This window comes from Typopeltis vanoorti, chromosome 3 (assembly GCF_054136105.1).
Source record: "Typopeltis vanoorti isolate ZY-2024b chromosome 3, IOZ_Tvanoo_1.0, whole genome shotgun sequence".
NCBI classification, from domain to species: domain Eukaryota; kingdom Metazoa; phylum Arthropoda; class Arachnida; order Uropygi; family Thelyphonidae; genus Typopeltis; species Typopeltis vanoorti.
The window spans coordinates 156,832,068-156,854,811 of record NC_143551.1 but is presented as its reverse complement, the minus strand read 5'-3'; the positions used below and the strand labels follow the sequence as shown (position 1 = coordinate 156,854,811).

At 34.1% G+C, this 22,744-nt stretch overlaps 1 protein-coding gene across 1 annotated transcript in view; it reads right to left on the bottom strand.

Moving 5' to 3' along the window:
• The window catches only part of LOC150108694 (dynamin-like), a 306,464-nt gene that overhangs the window by 204,345 nt on the left and 79,375 nt on the right, over nucleotides 1-22,744 (bottom strand). The window contains exons 5-6 of the mRNA XM_090416156.1: nucleotides 21,772-21,870; nucleotides 9,694-9,802 (exon numbers count right to left, since the gene is read on the bottom strand). Of these exons, the coding sequence (XP_090272282.1) occupies nucleotides 9,694-9,802; nucleotides 21,772-21,870 (208 nt within the window). The remainder of the gene's footprint in view (nucleotides 1-9,693; nucleotides 9,803-21,771; nucleotides 21,871-22,744) is intronic.

Genomic DNA, 22,744 nt, shown 5'->3' with positions numbered 1-22,744 from the left:
GTCGACAGAGACCAAAGAGCACAAGCAGGAGTCATGATTTGGATTCATAACTCCCTTTCAAAACAGTTAAAACATTATAAATTATGGAATGAAAGAATAATAGAAGCTAGAATAAAAACAGATAGAGGCTATTTAATAATAATTGGTTTATATGCCCCAGAAGAAGGAAGAGAACAGGATAATATTGATTTTTATAATCAGCTACAAAACATATATAATAAAATAAATCAAAATGATCACATAATTTTAGCAGGAGACTTAAATGCAAGAATTGGAAACACGAAAATTAATAATAATATAGGAATACACGGAGAACACACTCTAAACAGAAATGGTAAAAAATTTATTGACTTTGTAGTTTATAATAACCTAAAAATAATGAATTCCTTCTATAAACATAAAGACATACATAAATATACTTGGGCAGCAAGAGGATGGAAATAAATATTAGATTACTTCATATTAAATGAAAAGACATCAAAATTTTCACTAGATGTTAGAGTTCACAGAGGATATGAAATAAGCAGTGACCACTTCCTTGTTAAAATAAAATTAAGATTACCACCTAAATGGCTACAAGTAACAAGAACAGAAAGAAAAATTGAAACATTTGTTTATAAAACTAGACTATTGAATGACACAAATGTACAATGGCTATATGAACAAAGAATTAACCAGTATCTAGATAAAATAAAACAAAATGAAGAAATAGAAATAAAATGGCTTAATATAAAAACGAGACTAAATGCAGCAGCAAATGGAAGCTTAGGAAAGACCAAAAAATTCAATAAAAGAAAAAAACTGAAGATCTGGGATGATACAATCAAAGAAATAACCAAAAAGAAAAAAGAAGCCTATCACAAATGGTTAAGCAGTAAAAGATTAGAAGATGAAATAGAATATAAAAGAATAAGAGCCATAGCTAAAAGAGAAGTCAGAAAAAGACAGAGAATCATGGAATAAATTTGTTTCTAATTTAGAACATGATTTATATAAAATAAGACCCAATGTATATAAGATTTTGAAACACTTAAATGCAGATACCAAAGAAAACATAAAATTAAACACTGAATTGAAATTAGAAGAATTAGAAATCAGCCTGAAAGAAACAAGAAGCAGAAAATCACCTGGAGAAGATAAGCTAGGTTCAAAACTATATAAATACGCAGGAACAAGATTCAAAGGAAGACTCTTATTATTTTTAAATAAAATTTACTCAACTGGTATCCCCCCAATAGAATGGAAAAAAGCAATTGTGATTCCTATCTTTAAGAAAGGTAATAGAGATGACCCTAAAAACTATAGAGTTATCAGTATACTAAATTCATGTTACAAAATATATAGCAGAATCTTAAATAACAAACTAATGAAATATTCCGAAAACTTTATTCTAGAGGTACAAAATGAATTTAGAAAAGGACGATCATGTATAGACCCAGCCTTCTGCCTAAAATTAATAATAGAGAAAAGAAGAGAATATAATTTAGAAACACATATTGCATTTATTGACTTTGAAAAAGCATTTGACAAAGTTAAAAGAAACATATTATTTAACATATTAAAAGAAAGACAAATACCAAATAATATCCTAAAAGATGTCACAAGTATATATGAAAATAATCAAATACAAATAAGATTAAATCACGAGCTATCATATACAAGAGAGATAAACCAAGGGGTCCGACAGGGATGTCCCCTCTCAGCAACTCTTTTTAATATTTACTTAAATGAAATAATAATAAAATGGAGTAAAAATTTACATCAAGGAATTAAACTTTCACCTACAGTTAACTTAAACACTCTCCTCTTTGCAGACGACCAAATAATAATTACAAATTCTGAAGATAACTTACAGAAAGCTATCTTAAATCTAAATGAGATATCCAAAGATTATGGTATGATAATATCAACGAAAAAATCAAAAACTATGGCCTTTAAAGGACAAGATCCAGCAAGAACTAAAATAGTATTAGATAACAAGATCTTAGAACAGGTGAATTCATTTAACTACCTAGGATGTATGATCACTTATGAAAATGAAAAAGATATAAACATAAAAATTGCAAAATATTTAAAAATAACAGGTGTAATTAACTCTATATTTAAACCAAACCTAGTTCAAAAACAAACCAGGCTAAAAGTATACAATACATTAGCCCTACCAGTCTTAATGTATGGAAGCGAAATCTGTACAATAAAACAAAAAGACAAACAAAGATTAACAACACCAGAAATGAAGTTTATGAGAAAAACTGCAAAGTATACCCTATTTGATCACAAAAGAAATAAAGATATTATGAGAGAATTAAACCAAGAACCAGTAATTGAAAAAATTAAAAAATATAAACATAAATGGATGGAACACGTTCAAAGAATGAAAATAGAAAGATTACCAAAACAAGCCTTAAAGTACAAGCCATTAGGAAAAAGAAAACCAGGACGTCCTCTTAAATGATTCAACGATGACTTCTAAGGCCGGAACAGTCCATACTAGGGCCTAAATCCTTGATACGTATGATGATGATGATGAAATTTACATATTAAAAATTGCTTTATTAAAAATATTTCACCCTCATCAGGAACAAACATCAATAATAAAAAAGTTTCGTATCTCACAGAAATAACGCACACATGTGTACAATTTATCCGTAGCGACACTGCTCAAATGAGCAGTGTCGCTTGTTACGTGCAATGACAAGCACGAATGAATATAGGCAAGTCTAGCTGCAATTGGCCGAATGCGATAATTCTGACACTGCGTTAGATTGCAGGGCATTTGTTTTGTGTAATGATAATTGAAAAAATATAATTCTTTTCATATTTTCAAGAGTGACATTCATCATAATTCAGCCTTGTATTTATAATAAATAATTATGTTATTTTAATAGAATAAAGTAAGATTTACACAAAAATAGTTCACCCTCACCACAAACACGCACCAATAATAAAAGTTTTGTATCTCACAGTGATAACGCGTGCAAGCATACGATTTATGTGAGCGACACTGCTCAAATGAGCAGTGTCGGATTCACTTGTTACGTGCAAAGACAAGCGCAAACGAATATCGCCGAGTCGAGCTGCAATTGGCCGAACGTGATAATTCAGACTCTGCATTAGATCTAAGCGCATTTGTTTTGCAATCGAAAGCATTAATCAAACAATTCCAATCATTAACTATTCAATCAATGTCGAAACATAAGCTGTAACCTTTAACATGTTGTACTGCAATTATATAATTTTGTAAGCATTGTTATTATTTATAAACACAAACAAAATTTAATTTTTTCATTTTTTCCTTGGGGGTGCTGCAGTGTCGCAGTGCTTATGTACGAGCCACCACTGATTGTTTCATGCATAGGGAAAGGTTGCCTCCAAAGGAATGCCACCAGAATTTAAAACTGTGCTATACAATACTATAAAGCTAGTTAATTTTATTAAGGCTCGACGCTAAATAACAGCGTATTTTCAGTATTCTGCGATGAAATGAACAGTGAATATATGAAACTTCTGCTTCATTCGGAAATTCGCTGGATTTCCAGAGGCAAAGTACTGACAAGCTTATTTCAATTAAGGCACAAAGTTTTATTGTTTGTAAATGAATGTAATTCTAATTTTGCATTACTTCTTATTGACGAAGCATGGTTATCAACACTATTATATCTTTCAGACATTTTTTTCAAAATTAAATGAACCAAATCTCTCCCTTCAGGGAAATTCTTTAACTGTTCTTGATGCCTACGACAAAATAAAGGCATTCAAGAAAAAACAAAACAAAACTGGTGTTGTGCATTAGTTATGTAAAAGACAGACAATTTGCACCTTTTCCAACATAGGAATCCTTTTTAGTGGAAAATGATCTTTTTGTTGATTCTGAGTTTCTAGAAAGGGTTTGTGACCACATCAAAACTCTGAAACAGAATTTTGAAACATATTTTCTGAATAACTTTTATAAGAAATTTCTGTGGGTTCGAGATCTATTTCAGGTTTATCGTCACGAGAATGACTTTTCGTTATTGAAAAAAGAACAGTTAACTGAGCTTTCAAGTGACAGTGGGCTTAAAATGCGATTCCGTGATCTTGGTTTGCCTCGATTCTGGATCACGCCTTTAGTGAGAAGTGAATTTCTAGAATTATCTGAAGCAGAATAGAAAATCATCATGCAGTTCTCTAGAATCCATCTTTGTGGGAAAGGATTTTCATCACTTCTTCAAATAAAAACAAAATACAGAAATCGTCTTAGTGTGTGTGGCGATTTTCGACTGAAGTTGACCAATATTGAGTCAGATATCCAGCAACTCTGCAAGGCTGAGAAGCTGAACCATCTCATTAAAAGTAAGTAGTGACATAATTATATCACATTATTTACCGATTATTCTCTTTATCGGTTTTGGAATTAATCCATTTCAAAAATTGGACAAAATCGGGGATGAAATGAAAATTACGCAAAGTGACATCACAGTGAGGCTAGCTGCCTGCGTCCTGTATGGTCCCTTTCAGGAATATGCGGCCGAGCACACTGAAATCTATCACATGTAGACAATAATATCAGTATGGTCATGGATTGTACAGAAACACAAATCACAACGTAACATCACACAGAATGGATATAAATAAAATCACCACAATTAATGAATCTGCCAGATTTACGATGACCACTGTTGTGCCTCTAGATAAAACAGGATGGATATAATTAAAACCACCATCATTACACGATTAGTACAATTCACATGCGTACGGTATATATGGCATACAGCCGCTGGCGGGAAAATGAGCCCAACCACGTGGATGGCACTTTGCGACTGACATCGTAGGTTGGACTGTTTATAGATATCGGGAATGACTCATATAAAAGGGTGTCTTAAATTTTTTTTGCTGGTCATGTAAAACTCCTCAGGGATAAGGCAATTCCTATCAGCTGGAAGTGTGTGGATGGGAGGGGGGGGGGCATTAATGGCTTTGGGATATTCTGAGTGAAATTTTTGGGTACATGTAGAGGATGGTTTGGACAGGACAAGGGATGTCATGTTCGTATTATGATGAATGTTGTAAGATAAGAACAACATTTTCCACTTGTCTCACAACACACTTAGCAAACGGAACAGTTTATATGTTGAATCAGAGAGTGCGTGAAGATAAAAGTTGTTGTGGGGTAAGAGCAGATGAATGGGGATAATATATAAAATATAAAAGTTACTGTGGGTAAATGAATGATGATTAAAGATAAACGTCATTGTGGGGAGATGAATGGAGGTAGCAGCAAGATGACACTGACATTCCCCATGGTACCAATGGCACTAAAAAATGTTGTGGGGTGAGCTTAATGAGTGTGGGAAGATGAATGGGGATAACATATAAAATATAAAAGTTGCTGTGGGCAGATGAATGAGGGTTCAGCGGTACAGCACTGACATACCCATTCATTTGCCTACAGCAAATCAGCAACTGATACCTTTATTTGTTTAATAAAAATGAAAACTTTGTTCAGTGATGATACACTTTTAATCGTTTACTTCCAACTTAATTATGTTTCCATATGTATTTGTAAATGTTTATGTATAAGTAAAATGTTGTATATGTAAATGTAATATGTAAATGTTGTATGTAAATATAATATGTATATGTAAATGTTGGTTATCCCCACATACATTTAAAAAAAAATTACATAACTTAGTGGTCGGTAGAATTGTTTTAGGCATTTTACTGGTCCTTGGGCTTAGAAAGGCTGAAAAACGCTGTCTTAAAAGAAAACCTACTTAAACTCTTCAATAATATCTGGAAATAACAAAAGATTGCAAAAGAATGGGAAACTGGAGCAGTAATAAATATTCACAAAAAAGGTCCCAAGGACAAATGTGGAAATAAAAAAGGAATTACTCTCTTAATAACAGCATCTAAACCAGTGATGGCGAACCCTTCTTACCCAGGTGTGTCAAACTTTTTTTTTTTTTAATATTGACGTTGTTGATGTGCCACTTGCATATGTGCATTATAAATGTAACTACATAATCAGAGTGGTGACTTATACATATCATATTAGGCTATTTATTTAATAGGACATTGATATAAAATCTATGACTTCATATTATACAATTAATTTAATAAACTGAAATTACAAACTTACATCACATTTAATGATTTTTCTGCTGCTGACTACTGGTAGAAAGTTCTTTCAATGAACAAACCTGCCTTCGCCTTAACAGAACGATCTTACACAATTTATCGCAGTGTTTTCATCAGAATACCAATATTTTTCAACATCCAAGGTGTGTCACCTGAAACCCTCAAGTGTGTTAGTGCTGACACGCATGCCATAGATTCGCCATCACTGATCTAAACTATATGCAAACATTTTAAAAAACAGAAAATATACAGTATTTTTCTGTATATTTAATTAGAAAATATCTAATTAAATATACAGAAAATTATTTAGAAGAAGAACAATGTGGTCTTAGAAGAGGGAGAGGATGCACAGAAGCCTATTTCACAATGCAACAGATCATAGAAAAAAATAACAGAATTTTATCTGCCGACTTTTCTTCTATATAATGACTACATAACTCTGGAAAATATTACAAGATGATAAAATACCTCCTCAATTAATTAATGCAATAAAAAGTCTATACAGAGAAACAAAAATTTGCAGATTTGCATTATCAGAACCTATAACTATAAATAACGGAGTAAGACAAGGTTGTGGCTTATCCCCAATCCTATTCAACATTTATACAAACAGAATCCTAAAAGAATGGAAAACAACTGTCAAAGATGGAGTTAAAATAACAAATAATATACAGCTAAATACAATACTTTATGCAGAGGATCAAGTACTAATTTCAAATTCAGAAGATAAACTCCAAATTGCAACCACCTAAATGAAATAAGAAAAAAAATTTAAACTGAAAATCTCTGAAACAAAAACTAAAGCTATGGCAATGTGTGGAAACACCATTCAAAAAATCAAAATTATGCTTAACAAGAAAATAATAGAACAAATTACAGAATTCAAATACTTGGGAAATATAATCTTGCAATACAATGCTGATTCATAATTGGAAGCAAGACTACAAATTTACAATAGAATGAATGAATGGCATAATTAAAAGAAATTTTGGAAAACAAATGACTAAAGAAACTCAATTAAGATTACATAATATGACCTTTTAGAGATGGTTTAGATTACATAATCTAAACCATCTCTCAAATTTGGAAGTGAAACTTAGATTCTAAAACAAAGAAACGAAGACTAGAAGCAGAACAGATGAAGTTTCTAAGACCTCTGGGACTCACTAGGTTAGATAAAAAGAAAAACACAGAAATAAGAGAACGATTAGATACAAAAAACATCATACAAGAAAGAGAAGAATATCAGCAAAATTGGCTACACCACATAGAAAGGATGAATAACAATAGGATCCCCAAATCTACCCTATATATATATATATAAAATGGTAAGCCTTTTTATGTCACATTTTGAAACTCAGGCGCTACCCTGAGTGTCGAGTCTTCAAAATTTGAGTCATCAGAATTCAAGGAGAACCAGCTCACCAGTCCGGAACTTGGGGGAGGGGGGGTCATAGGCGCAAGGGGATGGAATCCCCTTTCAAGTCATCAGAATTCAAGGAGAACTGGCCTACCAGTCTGGAACACAGGGAGTTGGGTGCCGTATCCCCCCCTCTAGTTAGAATATAAATATAAACCTACAGGAAGAAGTGACCACAGATGTCCAAGATTAAGGTTGAAAGATCAACTTCATCTGCAGAGCAGGGATGGAACATAAAAAGCCTATACTTGAATTGCTCAGAAGATGATGACGACAGAAAAGGATAATGAACCATTTTTAAAATGTGCAACTATTGTGTCTTGGAAGAGAAGACAGTTTCTCATTCTCCCCCCCCCCCCATCCCATTATGAAATGTACATGCTAGCTGTGTAAATCCACTAAAAATGTATCTTTGCCATGGACCATTATCTACATAAAGCCAGAGGGTGTTTGTAATCAATGCTTGGAGCACTGCATTATCATACTGGAAGGCATCACAAGATGCCATTATGTCCATTAGATCCAACCTGTAAAACAAGAAGTAACCTCACATCATATACTACAACTCCAAAATTTATTATTAGAACATCACATACAAATAAAAATGCCTTTCAATCATCCTTAACACTTTCAGTCCTATAGATGTAAATATACATTGATTGCAAGTGAACCTAGAATCCCATCGATGTATATTTACATTGCTAAATTAAAAATTCCGAAAATAATAATATATGCCTGAAATTTATTATCAGACTGTACTGTTGTTAAATCTGAACCTACAGCTTCATTATCCATGAGAATGGTTAACTTTTTATCAATAAAAAAAGGGAATTCATATTAGTATATTGTAACACCTGCCCATCAGCTGTGTCACGTACGATCGCACACGTTCATGTTTATATTATGTCGCATGGTGCTGTCATAACTCTGGCTGCTCCAATCTAAACAACATAAGAGATTCACAACTCTCTTCTTGTGACCTGAGAGATCAGTTTGAATTTCTCAGTCACCATGGACAGACCAGGATCCAGTGGTGCCCAAAGCAGAGGACCTGTAGAAACAAAGATTAGAACAAATGCTTGAGAAAATACTTGCTAATAAAGGATCTGAATTAAATGATTGGGAAGACAGTGATCCAGAACAAGAGGAAGCAGATCTCCCCACAAATGTGAGCTCTGAGTCAAGCAACAGTGACGCAGAACTTTGAATGAGGGGGTGACCATAATCAAGGCCATCTAGCAAGTAGTGTTCGAGATTGCACGTGAGGTCATGGCATTTCAAAAACTGAATGGCCTAATTCGATAATTTACCACTCGACCTTTGTGGCCAATAGTGGATAATTATAGTGATGTACATCCCTATGTAAAATTATATTTTCATCATAATAACACAAATTTTATTTATAATTTTCATTATTTATGTAACATCAAAGCAATATTTTGACTGAATTTGTTGAATTTTGAACACTAAAGAAGTAAATATAAGTAGAAACTAATAAAAAATTAATTTTTTATTTTTTTAAAAAACCTTGATTTTTTTGCAATCCATTTCTGGAGCCCATACCACATGTATAACTAAAATTTTTGTTCTAATTAATTGCCAAAGATGCTAACTAAAAGACAAAAAATAATTATTTGGATATTCCATAGAAACACTGCACAGCAATTTTTTAAATAGAGCTAAAAATGGTCATTACACAGAGTTCTTTAAGTCCCAGTAGGTCTGGGGCTCAAAGTGTTAAACCAAAATGATTCAAATGAAATAACATTTTCTCATTTGAAACAAACTGTGCTTAATACAAAGAAACCTCTTTCTATATACTCAGTTTTTGACTACAAAATTGAAATAACTTCTACATGAACTGCAAATCATTTATTTTACAGATTCATAAAATTTGAATATTGCATCTATTTTCCTGCAAATAGAGGGAATGTCCAATGTCTTTTGGTAGTTTAACTTTCTCCACACTTTTAAAAACTTCTTCAAACAGAAAAATACTTGTAGAGAAATTTTTAAATATTAGGAATAAAACAGGAAATCTTTACTGATTCATGTAAGATTGTTTAAAGAATATCATATATATATATATAGTATTCTTTAAGATTATAGTTGAAAATAATTTCTTCCCTCCTACCACAGTTGAGTCTATTTACCTATAACTGGGATGACCAAGAAAGAAGCGTCGTTCAGCTTCCAAGGCTGCCTTTATGTTCTTTCTGCCTTCAATATCTTTCTGACTACGATTAACCACACCAATATAACCTAAAGTTATAAAATTTTGAGGCATCAAGTTTAGCAAAATGATAAGCAGATATGAATGGAGATATTAACTGTACTTCATGATATATAACATGGAATGCTGACTTAAATATTAAGTGGTGAAGAATAAAACTAGTTTATTAAACCTTAATAGCCTACATTTCTCTATTGTAACACTAACATAATCGGAGTGAAAAAGTGACCAGAAAGTAAACAACTGACATACAAAATAAAATCAATAAAATAAAATAAAATAAAATAAAATCTGTTTTTAATTTAAAAAGATATGCATAATTACAATTAGAACAGCAATTTGAAGTGTTGATTTTTTTTAGATAATTATTTCTCAAATATGAAAGATTGAAATGAAATCATCTCATTTAAGATTTGATTGATAGTATCTTCATAAAATTCAGCTAATTTCACGCATTTGAAGAAAAATGATGAAGAGGTGTCTTATCCTGCCATTTAATACAGTGATCATAGTTAATGCTATGGTCATCTAATCTAGACACAACAAATTAGCAGATTTATGTGCTATGCTTGACTAATCTCACAAGAATGACTAGTCTGAACACAGTAGATATGCCTACATGAACTAGGAATTATGGCATGTGCTAAGAGACTGGAGATGTACTTTATGTTTGCTAGAAGGAAAAAAAGTACATTTGAACTGGAGAGAAGGACACGTGAAATGAGAATTCAGATTTTTTTAAAGATACAAACTTTTTTTTTTTTTTTTTTTATCCTTTAAAATTTATTGTAATAATGCTACAAGAACGTGTTAACGTGATATATAGAATTACACGAATAATTAGGTATGGGTTTAATCCTTTATCCAAGTGTAAGCAAACAAAGTTTTTCCGGACTGGGGTAACTCATGGCAAAGGTGATATCAGTTCTTATCACTTGGCCTTAGTATCCCATAATGCAAAGCACATCTCCTTGCGGAGATGTATAATGCTATGCATTAAGGGAACGGTCACTATCCAGACTGGTTTTGACCTTTATTGAGGTTTCACCAGTGGGAGTCAGACCCAGAGGCGGTGATACTAAGGTGGAAGTAATGGAGAAGTCATATTTCCATATGCCAGTTGCCAAAAGGTGTCACACACTTTATTATTAAAATTCTCTTGATTAGAGATATGTTGATGGAAGTTTTTTTTCACTTGGCTATGCTACCAATTATATATTAGGTTTAATCCTTTATCCAAGTGTAAGCAAACAAAGCTTGTTCCGTAAGTATTTTCAGGACTGGGGCAACTCGTGGCAAAGGTGGTATAAGTTCTCATCACTTGACTTAGTACCCCATAAGGCAGGGGTCTTCAACGCATGGCCCACAGGTGGTTTGCTGGCCGTTTTGAAAAAAACAACTACCTAACATTAAAACGCGATTAAATAAAAAAATAATTTCAATGAAGTGTGCAGACCACTAAGCTATACTCGGTATTTAATTGTAAGATGCTTTTAAGATTCACAAGGACGCTGTGCATTTGATACGTTACATAAAATCCTATAAAAATAAATATTAAACAGACATGCATCTTCAGCCATCTACCAGTGCTATGGGGTACTTAAGTACTAGTACTAACATCACAAGTAGATGGCTGAAGCAGTAGTTAGTTTAAGTGCGCTGTCTAGTGCCTTCCAGATACATCTCGAAGGTTCTTGATACTTCGTTATTTTCATATAAATATAAGAGGATCTCATCCACAGTCAGTCAGTCAGTCGTGAACAGTGTGATATTCATGTATAAGCGAACGCAGGTTCTTCGTGTCAGCCATAGTCCATTGTGGTTTTATATTGCCAGACTTTTTTCATTAGTGTGAGACATATTCAGTGGATAATAACTGTAACATGGCCATTTTGAATCATTTTTTGGGTTCATCTTCCATCACTATAGCGTCTACGAGTAAAAAGCATAAATCAAGGTGATTCTTGTCAGGTTTTTAATGAAAAGTGGATCAATTTGTACTTTTTTGTGACGATCGATGAAAAGCCAGTGTGTTTAATTTGTCGTGAGTCAGAGTCAGTATCAAAAGAATACAATATAAAATGACACTATGAAACAAAGCACGAGTCCAATCTTGATCATCTTCAAGGGCAGCTTCGTGTGGACGAAGTGAACGGTCTCAAAATTGATTTAAAATGCCAGCAGGCTATGTTTAAAAGGCAGAGGGAAGAGAGTGAAGCAAGAGTTGCTAAAAAATCAAAAGCCTTCTTGGATGGTGAGTTTGTGAAAGAGTGTCTCATTGCTTCTGCGGATATTCTGTGCCCAAATAATAAGGCAGTGTTTAAAAAACAGTGTTTGTCTGGAGTAACTGTAGGACGGCGTGTCAAAGAACTTGCCAATGACATTGAAGGAACTTTAAGAAAACAGTCGTCTGAATTTAAGTCATATTCACTTGCTTTAGATGAGAGCAAGATGTGAAGGATACAGCACAACTGGCTATCTTTGTCAGTGGCATTGATTAACAATTCACCGGGACAGAAGAACTGCTAGCGCTCGTACCTATGAAGGGAACGATGAAAGGCACTGACATTCTTGAAGCTGCCAAGAAAACGCTCCAGTGTTTCATCCTCAGCTAAACCAACCTCGAGGGTGTGGTAACTGATGGTGCCCCTGCTATGAAAGAACCGGAACTAGAAGTAAAAGATTTTGTCCATTACCACTGTTTAATCACCAGGAGAATTTGTGAGCATAAACTATTGGATTTGAGAATGTCATGAAAGTTATTGTGACTGTCGTCAACATTATTAGGGCAAGAGGATCGAATCATCATCAATTCCAAGAGTTTTTGAACGAAGAGTGCGAAGCAGATCACACCGATGTGGTTTATTATAGTGATGTGCACTGGATGAGTAGAGGGAAGGTTCTTAAAATAATCTTTGACTTAAGGAGCAAAATACAGCAGTTCATGCAAACCAAGGGGAAGCCGATTGCGGAATTCAATGATCCAAAGTGGATGAGAGACTTTGCCTTTCTGACCGACATTTCGTTGCATATGAATGACCTAAATACATGGCTACAATTCAAAGATCAACTGGTGCACACTCTGTTTGATCACATCAAAGCTTTCGTGGCTAAGCTCAAACTTTAGGAGGCACAACTTGCAAAAAGAGACTTAACTCATTTTCAGCTTCTCGCTGAATCCAACTGTTCGTCTCTTGATGAATATGCTACAAAATTAGCCATGTTGCGAAGTGAGTTCGAAGAGAGATTTAGTGATTTTCGTAACCAACAGTCTTCTTTAGATTTATTTTCAATGCCATTCAGTGTCAATGCTGCCAAAACAGTACAAATGGAGCTGCTTGAACTCCAAAAGAATTCTTCTTTGAGAGAAAAATTATTCAATGTGCCCTTGCTCACATTTTACAAAGACTACATTTCTGAGGGCGCATTCCCTAATCTTCGCCGGCATGCTTTGAAGATGTGCGCTTTGTTAGGAAGCACATACTTATGTGAGCAGTACTTCTTCAGAATAAAGCATGTGAAGTCCAAGACAAGAACTCAGATTACGGACCAACATCTCGATAATACTCTGCGCATAGCGACTTCCAACATTGATAAGCTGGTCGAGGAAAAACATGTTGCCCATTGACATTGCAAAAAATGAATGTTTTCTTCATTAATTTATCTTTTTTCAAGCATTGATTGTATTTACTTATCATGAATCCAACTCCTACCTAAACTCTTAAAGCTGACTTTATTTTTATAGCATTTTATGTAAAGTATCAAATGCACAGCGTTCCTTGTTAATCTGGAAAGAATCTTACAATTCTAAATACTACAGTATAGCTTAGTGGCCCGCAGGCTTCACTGAAATTTTTAATTCAGCCAGCACTGTCTGAAAGATTGAAGACCCCTGCCGTAAGGCAAATGATGAGAACTTATACCACCTTTGTCATGAGTTGCCCCAGTCCTGAAAATACTTCAGGCACAAACTTTGTTTGCTTACGTTTGGATAAAAGATTAAACCAAATATATGATTGGTAGCATAGTCAAGTGAAAAAACTTCCATCAATGAACTGCTAGACAGTTCAAGTAACTGAACTCTAATAGTAACATATCAGAAGGCTTCCTGAACACCTGAGCAACGTATCTTGCTACTTACTGGGCCAGTAAGTAGCAAGATGCTTGGAAGTATTCTAAATATAGCAGTATACAGGGGATACTGTGTGTGTGAGAGAGAGAGAGATGTCAAATCCCCTCTCCTGCTGCATGTGCCTACTCTATAAATTTCTAGCACCACCAAGTAAGAAAGATACCATAATAAACAGTGACATTGTTAAAAAAAGTTTCCTATAAAAATTAATCAAAAAATTAATGAAAATAATTCTTGATTATTCAGGTAATAAAAATACACCCTCAAAGCTATAAAAATAAAAAAATTTTTTTTAAAAATTGTCAGGCAATCCTTCCGTATCCATAGCCTCAACATAAATATTAAAGACATGCACCATTATTTGCATGCATCTATACATTTTTCTGTTCTGCTATTCTCTATAACACCTTAACAGTTCTGAGATCACATATTAGAAACCTTGACTAATTTCTATGCAATCTGCTCTGACTTGACATTTCTTTGCCTCACTTTGTTACTTTAATCCGAGACCTTTAATACTCCCTTAATTCCAATAACCCAACAATCTGATTATTATAGGGTATTACCTAAACAATGATATCTTACTTGAGGACTTCAGTGTTTGTGACTCAAACTGGCTTCTCTTCTCTAACTTCAAAGATCAAGCTGGAATGCTGCCTCCTCAAATGGTAGAAAAGCTTTCTAATTCCTTGCTATACTGTTAGGTACAACTTCTGCCTTTACAGACTTCCACCTCCCTCACACACCCAGAGAGTTCCTTGATAACATCATCTAAAGATAAGATTCATTTCTTTGCATTAGTTTTCTCCAACCCTTGAAGACAAATAAGGAAAATCACCTCCCATTATTTAACAAACAACTCAGTATACACCTCCTCTGATCTTTTACCGGAAAGAAAGAAATCTAATAGTATCTTTCAGCTGTGCTAAAAATTGTACTCCAGAATTAACACTCATTGTCCTTTGTCTATACAAGATGTCTTACCTGCTGTAGAAATACTAACAGCATGGAACCGAGCCTTTATCCAGCCAGTCCTAAATTGAAAAATAAAAGCCAAACTACGATCTCACGATCCTCATTAATAAGCAACTTCTTCACTAATTGGAGACTAAACAATGAATTAGTAATTGTCAATAAATATTCTGCCACTCTTGCTCCACAGCAAATATTCTAGCCAACATTACTCACCACTGTAGACAAGTCATGAAAAAGCTCTTGATATTTCCAAGGCATTTGATTGAGTCTTAGATGGAGGTCTTCATATTGGCTGCCATCTTATGCTTTCCCACTTGCCCTTTATGACAGGATAGTCAGTTTCATCTCAGGACATTTACTGCATTTCACAGTGGATCATTTCTTATCACATTTCTGTCATATGCTGGGTTACCTAAAGGCTCTGCATGTTTACCTATACTCTTCCTCCTATACATTATCTTCTTTTACTAACTTCAAATCCTTTTGAGGAAAAAAAAACATTCACTAACTGCCTTTGCTTCCAAAATACTTGTGTCCACCTTCATTCAAAAACCCTGTATAAATCCCATATACACTTGACCTTAGAATACTTTTCTAACATTTACAGTGGTAAACCAAAAATCTGTAATTCTTGATGCTATCTAGAAGAGGGCAATCCACTTAATAGTAATAACCTCACATAAAACTCCAGTCAAATGCTTTCTCATGGTGTACTGCTTTTAATAGATATTTTCCACAACACTACCAAACTGACAACTATCATTTCTCCACTTTCCTATAATCATGCAAGAACACGAGCAACTGCTAGTCAACATTCATACACCACTCAGCACTAGACTTCATGAACAAACTTCTTTCTCTTCTTTCATTCCATCTATCTCTGTTCTCTGGAACAACCTCCTTTCCCCATACTGTTTTCTTCCAATGAATGTAATCATCAGTGATTCAAGAAATACATTAACAGATTTCTTCTTTCTCTTTAACCACTTGCCAGTATATTACTACCGAGTTATGATCTTGTGATCTCTCATGTAAGAAACTGATCTCTAAGAATCACTTGGTAGACCAAAGTAAACCCTTAGAAATATTTAGTAAGCAAGTTTGATGATAATCTTCAATGCAAAATGCTAGTGAATCCACAGCATTAGTTTCAAAGATAGAAAGTTGAGTAGAAAGAAGAAATTTATATTCAATTTTTGAAAATGAAAAATTGTACTATGGTGCAGAAGTAAAAGGGATAAATGAGAGAAAGTAAAGTATTTTCATACATTTGAAATTCAACAGCAAAGGATGTTTACTAGTTGCTATATTGTTATATGGAAGAATTACACCCTTTATCTTTTTCTGTCATACCACCAGGAGCTCTTTAATTATCTCTGAAGATTAATTTTCTGCAGTCCAATTACCAAAGGAGTGAGATTATTTTTTGGAGACAATATTCATAATTCAAAATGGATTCCCCTCTCGAACTTCACAGATCAGGCAGGAAGAAATGAAGTATTTGCTGTTAGTAATGATCGAACACAAGTTGTCTATCTATTTAAAATGCTATTTTAAATTGTGTATATTACAAAGAACTGAAAAGTTCTTTGTAATGTATTATAAATAACAGACATTTCAAAAAAGAATAACTTATTCTATCCTCAAAGAGAGAAAAGAAAAACTTCTGGTCACCTCTTAATATAATTGGCTACAGTTTTTGTCTACCATGAACTCATCCCATCAGTAAAAGGAAAAAGCTAACTTTCTAGCTTATGTTTTATCATCTTTTCTTTTTTTTTTAAAAAAAACTAATTCTTGCATTGAGATCTTGATAAATGCCCTCTTACTATTTGAAACACACAATATGCGATATCTCCTCTGATTTTTCACCAGAAAGAAATTGGCAGAATCTTGTCCAATTATATTAAAACATACTCCTGATGTTGACATTCTATTTAACATTTTGAAGATGTTCCCGAAATGACTGTTTTATGAAATAACCACATCTTTTTTCCACTGTTGTTCATTCAACAGATGGTAATTAGACCATCCATCGCATTCCTAAGACAAGCAATATCTCATTAGCATCAAATTATCTACTTATTGCTCTCATCAATTCATTCTTGAGTAACAATTTCATTAACAATTGATTTTTATACTGCCTTGAAGCTAATATATGAATTTGCTAGAATGGATTCCACCAACGGGGTAGAATCCATTCATGTAACAAACAATTTTCTTGTTTACATCATCCAACTTGGGAAAATGTCTGATGAAATACATATGATTATTTTAACATTACAAAGATATTTTATGTTTGCATAAAAATCTATTAAGTTATCTCTTATCATATTGCTGTCTTCTGCAAATAAGTTTGCCAGCTTTATCTGTAGGCAGATATGTGAAGGAAGATGGACCTTTATCTTCAAACTTGTAGCTCATGTTGAAGTGTGTTTCTGTTCTTTAACCTATCCTTTTATATACCATTATTATTATACAGCATAACCAAAGTGTGAAGATTCATTGTGGAAAGTCTACAATAACCACAATGCATATAATATCTCTCTTCAAGCTCATTCATGAGCAAAGCACTCACAAATGCCTCTAGAGCAATCCATTCATTTTAATCACCACTCTCAAAAAAATCAAGTCTAACATCAATACTGCCCACATCCTAATACGGCCTCCAGGGATAAACCCTAGTTCTTTTCTATTAAGCATCTTGTACATATTTATCATATCTCCTCTTTTCTGCCTGTCAGTTACATTTTGCAACTCACCAAATATTCAGTCAATCTGTATAGGAAATGAGCCCCATTTTCATCATTTGCTTTTGGTTCATCTCCACAACTTCAAATACCCAAAAAACTTGGGCAACCAAATGGGCACAATAGTCCAGAGTTGTATCAAAGCTTTATATCTCTTTATCCCTACTTGTGTGTGTGTGTGTGTGTGTGTGCGTGTGTGCGTGCGCACGTGCAGATACACTTCTTAACATCCAAGTGATCTTTTGAGCTATTGTGATGTGTCCTCTGAATTTCAACCTCTTCCACCAGCAATCCCCAAATCTCTAGCCTCAATTTCCTGTCATGCAATTCCATTAAAAAGCTTGCAATCTATTCAGCCTAAAAGGCTTAAATTTACATTTTGTCACATTAAACTGAACATTAAACTAGGCAACCATTATCCTTTGCCTAGACTGTCAATCTGGTCAATCATCCTGCACTAACACTACCTATCATTATTAAAACAGAAAAGTGGATATTAAAGATCCAACATTATTTCAAAGCTGAATGTTTGGAAAAAGTATGAAAGTTTCATAAATTGGACTGAGAGCTTACAAGAATACAATCCTCGGCACTGCAGCTGCCTTAGCTTGCACCACTTAAAAGAACACAGCTACTGTCCAAGTGTCTGTATGTTAAACTTGTATTAGTGCACTAAGCCTATGGGGATTGTATTCTTGTAAGCTCTCAGGTCAAATTTAAGAAACTTTCATAGTTTCTATACAAACATTCGGCTTTGAAATAATGTTAGATCTTTAATATCTATTTTTTCTATGTAATTTACATTGCCAAAATGAAGCCTTTTGGCTCCTTTTAGTCATAATTTTTATTAACTATTGTTCTCTCTCCAGTTTAGCAATGCTAGCAAACTCCTCAAATCATTCTCAATATTAATATATAAACAGAACAGCAGTGCACATAAAGAGTTCTGCAGCACACTATTTTTACACTACTTTAACACCATCATATACTTTTCTACGATGTCAGTCAATTAGCCACTATTTAAGTAGGATGGACAGGAAGCATGCTACTAGCTTCATGTCCATCCTACTTTGCTGCAACTTACAGGTTATATGCAACATATTTTGCAAAGTCTAGAAATATCATAGTATAGCAATTTCCCTTAATTCAATTCAACCTGAATTGTCAAGTTTAGAGGAGTAGATAAATTACTAAGACAAGACAACTCTTATAGCCATTGTTATCTCATATAGAGTATTATACTCCTATCCACCTATCCCTGAATTCTGTCCTTAATCAAACTTTTCCAATATCTTTACCATCTAAGATACTAACTGCTATCTGTCTTGGAGCCTCCTTTATGTGATGAGAATATCTTGCCCCAAAAAGATTTGATGAAAATGGTGGTTAATTCTTATTCCTATAGTCTCTTACCGTATTTGCTCAAATATAACTCACACTTCTTTTTTCCAAAATGGAGCACTACCATTTCTCTTGCATTCCCCCCCTATGGCTATGTTCACATTAACAATTCTAATATCCTAAACACCTCAAGGTCATCTACCTCTTTCTCATATCGATCCCTGCCACACCAGTCATGGCATTTTTTCAATCAGGCTGATACATACAAAGCAATCATTCAGTAATTCAACTATTTCTTCTGATCTGCTACCTCTCTTTCATCACAATACTTTTCTTGCTTGTGCGTTGTACTGCTCATGAGTCTGCTGATCACCTTTTTTCTTTATATCTTTAAGGAATGTTCTGTTTATTCAATGCAAGACCCATACCATGCAGGATTTCTAAGCAAGATTTGATGAAAATGGTGGTTAATTCTTATTCCTATAGTCTCTTACCGTATTTGCTCAAATATAACTCACACTTCTTTTTTCCAAAATTAAAGCTAAAAAATCGTGGTGCAAGATATATGCGGGAATTTTCGGAAACCAAAGTTGTCAGGGAAAAAACTGAAAATGGGTATGACTTACCAAGAATCTCCTACTTGCTATCACTACTTCTGGCCTCTAGAGCAGTTTCCTTGTGTGCACTGTTAAAGTCATCCACCCAAATGGCGTCATCTTATCTCCATCGGCATTAGAGAGGCTGATTTTCAAAAAACTCTTGGCAATTATTTCTGATGAAATCATTTCTGAAGCTCTCAAAATCCAGTTGCAGAACAGTTCTAATGATGGTCTCTTAATGTTCCCTGCAAGAGTCAGGTCGCAGCTGCCAGCTGTCATCCACTCCATGTAGAATTTACAAGTCCTTGAATGGTTGAATGGTGGTAGGATTTCTTGGAGAAGAAATCCTGCAACCACTGTATGAAACCAGCTACTCACTATCTTCGGATTAAAAAAAGTTCTCATATAGGTTTTTTGCACCCTAGATGGATTCAAACTTTTCAACCTACGGACATTGTCAAAATTGACAATGTAATGATTAAGAAATGAATGAATCTTATTCACTGGATCATATAGCTTTCAAATATTTGTCATCTGTCCACTGGACTGCTAGTGATGTGATCAGGTAATGAATGTGACAAAGTCTTTATTCTTAATGATGCCAGACTAAATAACTGCCTTCATCAACATACCAGAAGATAAAACTCTTTGCAGAGATGCACACTAATGATGATATGACAGCATGTCACACACCAAAGATATTATTATAATATGGGCATCTCCATGGAGTCAATAGACTCATCACGACATGTCATTAAATGCCATCAATCATCTTCATGTTTGTTTTTGTCACAGTTTTGAATTTTTATTGCTATTGATAAAAACATTTTTTAAGAAAGAAAATATATGTAATGATGTTTACCAATGTACATGAAAAATAATACAATATGTCCTCAATTTATAGGACTAATTAGGAGATGAGGGTGTGTCAAATTGAAAAGTCCACTAAATAATAATTATATATATTCTGAAATTGAGTATATATCATGTAACCATTGTTTACATGTAAAAAAAAAATTTAAAAAAATCATTATATAATATCATCTCATCTTTATACCCTCTTTTACCTTGCGGTGTCGGGAGTTTATTAATCATCGGACCTCAAACACCATTCACAGGATAAGGTGGTCAGCCCTTCGCCCTGTAGTGTTGAGTTCTCAAGGCCAGTTTGTGGGATGAAAAAAAAAAAAAAAAAAAATCCAAGATAAACTGGGGAAAAAACCCTACTGTCCACGCCCAAGACCAGCTAACTTGGCTATGGCTGAGGAAGATCCTTCAGCTCCTCACATCACTGACTGGAATCGAACCTAGGACACTCCTTCCCCAGGCATATGGTTGCGAAGCGCACAGCCACTAGGCTAACGCACAGCACATATATAGTATTATATAATACTATACATGAATATTGCATTTTTTTACTGCATAATAGCTAGAGCCTCTGTAGCTCAGTAAATTTCAATGATGCTCTTTGCATGGGAAAGACTTGGGTTCAAATCCCATCTAGATAGGACATGAAGATGATTTTTTATCAGGGTTCTTCAGATACAGATAGGGCAAGTGCCCTATCACAAACAGTAATCAGATTTCAAAGATGCCAAGTTACTTGGTCATGACAGGCCTAACACAAAAAGGAAGATGGGATGAGATGCTTACTAGCTACTTCATTAGATAACACAATTATAACATTAATCACACTGCTTTTAACAGCAAAAAACTGAGTATTGTATAGTTTATTAATCATACATACAAATCCACTAGATGCACATTCAATTGCATGCCATACTGAGTCTAGTAGCAGCTGTATTCTGACATACATGCATTGGGGAAGTAGCAGTCATCCTTCACCAACCTACACATCACACACATGCTTCTGGTTTACAAGTTTCTACAGTATTTTTATGATTCTTTAAAGTGAAAAATTGTTACAACTTAATTGAGTAACAATATACACATATAATAGCATTTTTTTCATACACTAAATTTTTATATCTTGACCACAAGGTGAACCAGAGAGCTTACAGGAATACACTCCCTGGTATCCAAAAATGCCAAAAGAAAAATTTTGTCTCCATTAAACTGAGGATATACTGTACTGTAATAATTACGGTATGTTCACTTTTTTTTATTATTATTTATTTATCCATAATGAAATTCAAATTTTTGCATGTTATTTTAGATATTATGCCAAAACATATGCTTACCTCTACGGAGCGGCAACAATTTGTTCTCCAAGATTTCTCTTGCATCAGTACCTTCATCCATTAAATCTAATTTTGTGATGACTCCAATCGTGCGTAGTCCTATGATAAAAAAGGATGCCACATTAGCAGAATAAGAGGTGAAATAATGAGAGGTGCATCAAGTGTTGCTAAGGTTGTCTGAATGGATGACATATTTCCATGTTATATAAGTCAAGTGAGTATTAGATTCAGCATTATTTCAAAGCCGAATGTAGAAACTATGAAAGTTACATAAAAATAAGTTGACCAGAGAGCTTACAGGAATACACTCACTGGTATTCACGAGTTGTCTTAGAGGACTACTTAGAAAACAAACATGCCCAAGTGTCTATATGTTTGGTTCCTATTAGTCCATTTTGATAAGGTTTCACTGGCCTGACAGCTGTTTCGACCTGGTTGGTTCTCCTCAGAGACCAGGCAGAAACCTTAAGAAAGCAAAAACTCTAGTTTAGTAAAGGAACTTGAAATGCCAGAGAGGTGTCTTTTTCATAAGCAAACTCTCAGTCACTGTGTAAAAGTATTTACTAAAATAAGGCTTCAGTTCAGCGATGCAAAATTATATAAATCAAGTGGATATTAGATCCAACATTATTTCAAAGTCGAATGTAGAAGCTATGAAAGTTTCATAATCTAATCTAATCAAGTGGATCTAATATTCACTTGACTTATATAATTTTGCATCAAAGAACTGAAGCCTTTTGGCTCTTTATTTTAGTAAATTTTTCCATGTGTTTTTAAAGAATGTGCATAAAGCATTAGCTATGCCCTTGACTTGGTTATTTAATGCGAGTCTTACAGTGGAAAGGTTCTTAGGGAATAGAAAGGTAAAATAGTACCACTCCACAAGCATGGTTCTAGGAAAGAAGTTTCCAATTACAAACCAGTCTGTATATCAGCCGTGGTCAAGGTATTGAAGAAAATGCCACTGGTGATG